At 26.3% G+C, this 5,688-nt stretch overlaps 1 protein-coding gene across 1 annotated transcript; it reads right to left on the bottom strand.

The window, feature by feature from the left end:
* Positions 1-181: 181 nt before the first annotated feature.
* Positions 182-3,993, bottom strand: LOAG_12094 (hypothetical protein; the record flags this gene model as incomplete). Its single annotated transcript, XM_020448480.1, has 5 exons — positions 182-207; positions 2,472-2,594; positions 2,917-3,133; positions 3,579-3,725; positions 3,827-3,993. 5 exons carry the CDS (start codon positions 3,991-3,993, stop codon positions 187-189), a joined length of 675 nt encoding a protein of 224 aa, XP_020301379.1. The 3' UTR covers positions 182-186.
* Positions 3,994-5,688: the final 1,695 nt, after the last annotated feature.

Raw genomic sequence — 5,688 nt, 5'->3', positions numbered from 1 at the left:
AAAGAAGTTAACAATTAAAGTGAAGAAGATGTCATTTACCTTGAAAATTGCCAATCGATTATTTTTGTTTGTAAGGATATTTTCTTTCCGAACAGGTTCCAGAATACATCAAAACCAAAATATACCACTAAAGAGAATTGCTACCAAACCTACCCTGACCATCAATTGCATTTGATGGTTCCTTCGTTAGATCACTTTACAGGATAACTAGAAGATAACAACTGTCGATCTCATTATTATTTACAATGGTCAATGTGGAGCATTTGTTGTAATGAATAGCAAGCATTCTTTTAGCTTTTTGTTTTTTCCCTTTTTTCCTTTTTTTTTTTCTTTTGAAATTGGAAATTAAAATTGATTAGAATGAAATAAATTTGTTTGCTGTGAAAAATGGCAGTATATGATTAAAGCTAATTATACAATGATCATTACATTATAGTTAATGAAAATGAAATCTGTAGATTACTAATACTCAAAATGAGCAAATGTTTAATTGAATGTGTTCATTAAATGTAAGCAATGCTAGAAGGATGAATCAGATCTTATTCCATTATCTGTATTATTATGTTGAGTGAGTATTGATAAAAGTTAATTGATAAAAATAAACATTATCATTTTTAGATAATAATTCGGTTTGATAGATTCGATCTAATCACTTATTCAGGATATCATTAATTAATTCGATGGAATAATGTTTGACAAAATTTAGCACAAGAGATTACTTATAGCAAAAATCTTCCAATAAACTTTGATAAAGAATAAAAGTATAAAATAAAACAAAATGAAACTAATATTACAGAAATAAATACATTTGTAGTGAAAAAAGTTTTTTTTCCTAATTTTGCATAAAAATTGAAAATTCCTAAAATAAAGACTTTTTTTTATAATTACTGTAAACATAAAATATTGATGAGGACAAAAGGAAGTTAAAGAGGGAGAGGAGAGAAAAAAGGGAAGAAGTTTTTTAAATACTAACATTGAAATGAAATGACCGTGTACAGTTCCGTTTTAAAACATGATTATCAATTTAATGTTATCAAAAAACAAGATATGCTTTAGCATTAAAACAGGAATTCAAAAAATTTGACATATCAATTATGAGGTATCATGTGTTTTGACTTTTGAATTTAATTCATTTCTATGAAAATTTAATTCATTATTACAACTATTTGGTGCATATTAAATTTTACAAATTTTAGAGTGACACTAAATTTACGCAATTTTGTACAAAAAAAAAAAACGAAAAATTTTTAAACAAAAAACAACCAAAAAAAAAGAAACAAAAAACAAAAAAATGAAAAAAAAAGGAAATTCATTCAATATAATACAATTTTAATATATGCTATCGAATTGTGAAAATTTTTTGAGACATAATTAATTCAAATGATTGTTTTTTTATTGCGAAAAAATTTTAAATTTTAGTGATTGAAAGAAAAAGGAGGAAAAAAACAGCTTATTAATGGAAATAAAGGAAGAATATCAAATCAGATGAAGAAATAAATTGCGCATCAATTGCGGGAAATATGAGAGGGTGTAAATTATTAGCGGACAAAGATACAGATAGAGGGATGTACGAAGGAAATGAAATGAAATGAAGAGGATGGAAGAAGGAAATGAAATGAAATGAAGGAAGAAGACAGATGAAGGACCAAATACACTCATTCATTCATCTATTGAATTTAAAGGTAACCATCATCCTCCATTCAATTATAACCTTGAAATGATATAGAGAACTGTATTTCATGATTATTTATTCACGCTTTCACAACGAACTGAATTGATCTCTCCATATCTATCCATTATATAATTATCTATTATATGAAATCTTTCTAGATGATTTATGTAAACTTGAAATTTTACAACTTCTAGGTGAATTAATTTATAACATCATTAATATCTTTCCTCAATTCATATTTTTATTCTTGTCCTGTGAGAAAATTCAAATCTTATTCCATTTCAATTACTTTTAAATTTGTAAATTGTAGCATTTTAGCATACAGCAAGGGTCGATGTAACATTTGAAAAAGTTAAAATCCAAAATAGTTCAACTCTACATACTAAAATTACCGAGAGAAAATGTTGTAAATTTAATTTCCGCTTTTTTTTAATGATTACAAGAATTTTCACAAAACCACCAAGTAGGTGATTGATCTCAGAATAGATTGCACTAGATTAATCGATTAAAAGTCATAATTTGACAATAAAATTGGTGACAATTCTTTGGTTATTTTTTTTAGCTTTCAATTTAATTGTTTTTTCTTTTTTTTTTCAAGAATGGTTATTTATTTTGATTTGTAATAGTAAAAGTTCAGAAAGGATTTTACATTATTCCTGAAATATCAAGCGATAATAGCAATAGATTTAGATCAATTGATGAAATCGAACATTACTCGGATCAGTGTACCGTATCAAATTTCTGCATTTTCACCCGCACATTATTAGACTATTTTAGTCGATAATGAATTAAAACATACCCGTAATGAAATTTGATCACATGTTTCGGCTTTAAAATCTTTGGTGACAATTGCACTAGCTATAGCTGGTGTATTTATTAAAGTTTCTTCAGCTGCTAGAAAGCGATTTCCATGACTATCAATCTGAAATCAAAAATAAAAAATACACAGGGAATTTTTCATTTATCGGAGAATTTGGAAAAAGTACTAATCAACTATTCATTTAACTGAAAATTTCAAATGTGTTGACTCAATCAAAATTATTGGAATTTAAACCAAATACTTTTTTTAAGTCAAAAATAAGAGTGTTAAAATACGACATATCAGTAAAAGAACCGAAAAAAAAATTTAGGAAAGAAGTGACCCATGTAAACAGTATTTTTTTTCGTCACTTGGATATATTGTCAACTAATTTTTTAAGGTATTTCTTAATTGTAAACTTAGAAAAAAAGGCAATTAAATAAACCTCTAAAAATTTCAAAACGGAATAGCAACGCATCAAATTGCCAGTAATCTGTGACAATTGTTGCAGATAGATAAGAATATGCCCTTGGGCATTTTCTGGATCACTTTGTTTCAGCTCCAGTGCTAATTCCTTTAAATGACTTTGTGAACGATCGAATACACAACGATGTAATTGCTGATCGAACTCACATAATTGATCAATGCTTCGATTAATACACCTGAAATGTTGTACATTAAATTTCCGTTGCAAAATTAGAAATCATAAGTAATTCAATTTTATTACTTACAACAAAGTTGAGATTTATAACAAAAAAAGGATTTTGAAACTAGTTAAGAAGAAACAGCGGAAGAGCAAAAGAGGATTAAAGATAGCCAAGCTGATTATTTTGATCCCAAAAAAAAAACCAAAGGAATGATAGGATTAGAGGATAAGGATTACAGCAATTATAGCCCGAAAATATCAAATATTTTCTAACAATGAATCATTGAAGAAAAAAAACTAGAAAATAAAATAATTTTAATTAAATAATTTATACCTATGAAGAATGTTTGCATTATTTTGAGAAAAGAAAATGATTTGTTATACATTTCATAACTTATAGTAAATATAATAAAGAAATTCTAAAAAAATTTTTTTTTAGAAAAAAAAAGAAGATTTGAAACCATTTTTGGCCAGCACTTTCGATTTGTAGTACAAGTTGTTCGCTAGGTGATGAAGCATTTGGTTCATAAGTGATTAATGCAATATCAATTGGTCCTAATTCAACCTTCTCATAATGGAAATGATCTTGATCGATTAACTTTTTGATGCTAAAATGAATGATTGAAATTTTGTCTAAAAATTTAGAATTGAGAGAAAAAATAAATCAATAAAAATTTGATGAATGCATATAATTAATTCAAATTCAAACCTTGACGATCGATTTATCATTGTTGGATTGTTTTTAGGTGATGGACAACGATTGCTATTATTATTTCGGCCAATAAATGGTGATATATGTCCAAATATACTATTTCTTACATTACTTGATATGGTTGTTGTTATTTTCTTTTCTGGTATTATAACTTTTTCAACCATTTCATGCTGTAATTTCAAAAACTTACATTAATAATTAGTAATTAGTACAATTCCAATAAGTAATAGCATTAGGCATAATGGATAATCGCAATGAGTTGATGCTATTTGTTAAATTCATTAATTTATTCGTTCATTTCTTCCTTTTGCTTATTGATTAAATGCTTATTACAAATGGAAATAAATGGCTCTTTATTCTTCTTCTTCCCACTAATATATTTGTTCATTTTTAATTTATTACAATTACAATAAAATTAGAATAACTTTGGTAACGAATAAAGGATTATGGAAGAAATTGTGGAAGATAGAGAGAAAGAAAGAAAGAAAGATATTTATGTTGAAAATTAGGTGTTAAACAGGTGTTAAATAGATCACACATTGAACCTTATTTTATGGGACTATGTCCTTATACTTGCAATTATATTATAAACAGAGGACACATAACAGAGGAGACATTGTTCAAATATTTTTATTAATCCTAATATTTAAAATTTTGGAATTAAAAAATTATCAATTACAATGATAAGAGATTTTCAAAATTGTTATTGTTATGAGCTTCCGATACTACTAATGTTAATTAAATGAGCATATGGTATCATATTTGTAAATGTGTACAGATAACTGATAAAACTTGAGATATGTTAATAAAAGATATCTACGTTGCAATTAGAAATGAATGATAAACCGAAATGATTTGAAGAAGCGGAAAAAAAAAAACAATAAAATAATAGAAGTTTGCCGGATGAATGATGGCAATGTAAGTCGGGGGAAGTCCTTGAGATACGGGCAACAACAGTTACCAATAAAAAATTAAAAATAAAAATAAAAAAAATAAATAATGCTGATGAAAAGACCAACAAGAAGATGTTTCTGAAGGTCGTCCTCGCCACTATCAAAATGTCCTCCTCTTCAGCTCTCTGACCTTCATTCATTTTTAACTGCAATGATAGGAGGGCCTATATAACAATATACCTCAAAACTCATACCGTTCATCAGTGATCCTTCCGAACATTTAAAATATATGTCATCAGAATTCTATATTAAGAAATGAGATTTTTAAAATAATGATGTAAATATTATTGGTGATGATAAAATAAGCAATCATTTTATCATACGTTTAATGTGTAGCAAAAACGTGTGATTTCACGTAACGTAAGAATGATAGTTTTTTTAAAAATAAAAACTAGTATAATAATAAATCCATGGAGTAGTTTGATCACTTGTATAAGTTACATATTCTAATAAACACATCGTAATATTGTTGTCTCTTAACTTATTATATTACTGCAATTAATTTATAGTAAGAAGCAAAAATCATTTTCAATACTAATTGTTGTAGCAGCAAAGCACAATTGTATTTTATCTTTTTATCTTTTCTTTTCCTAATTTTAACTTTTATTAAATGAAGGAAATTATCAGCAATAAACACCTATGAAGGCATGAAAATCTATTATCACAAGCTGCTAATTAATTAAGTTGCTAATATCATTTTATGCTAAATATTACATTTGACATTTTATCATTAAATTTTAAAGGAGTAAAAAAAAAAAAAACAAAAAAAGAAAGCAATATTGTATGCAATATGAAGTTAAATGAACAGAATTAATATGTAAATCATTTCAATTTCAACTTTAAATCTTACATTTTTATCCTAAATAATCAAATGTAAGTGCACAATTAAAGTGAAAGAAAGGAAGG

Source organism: Loa loa, assembly GCF_000183805.2.
Source record: "Loa loa unplaced genomic scaffold supercont3.41, whole genome shotgun sequence".
Taxonomy (NCBI): Eukaryota; Metazoa; Nematoda; class Chromadorea; order Rhabditida; family Onchocercidae; genus Loa; species Loa loa.
The sequence above is the reverse complement of the archived record's forward strand: the minus strand, read 5'-3'. Positions and strand labels throughout refer to the sequence as shown.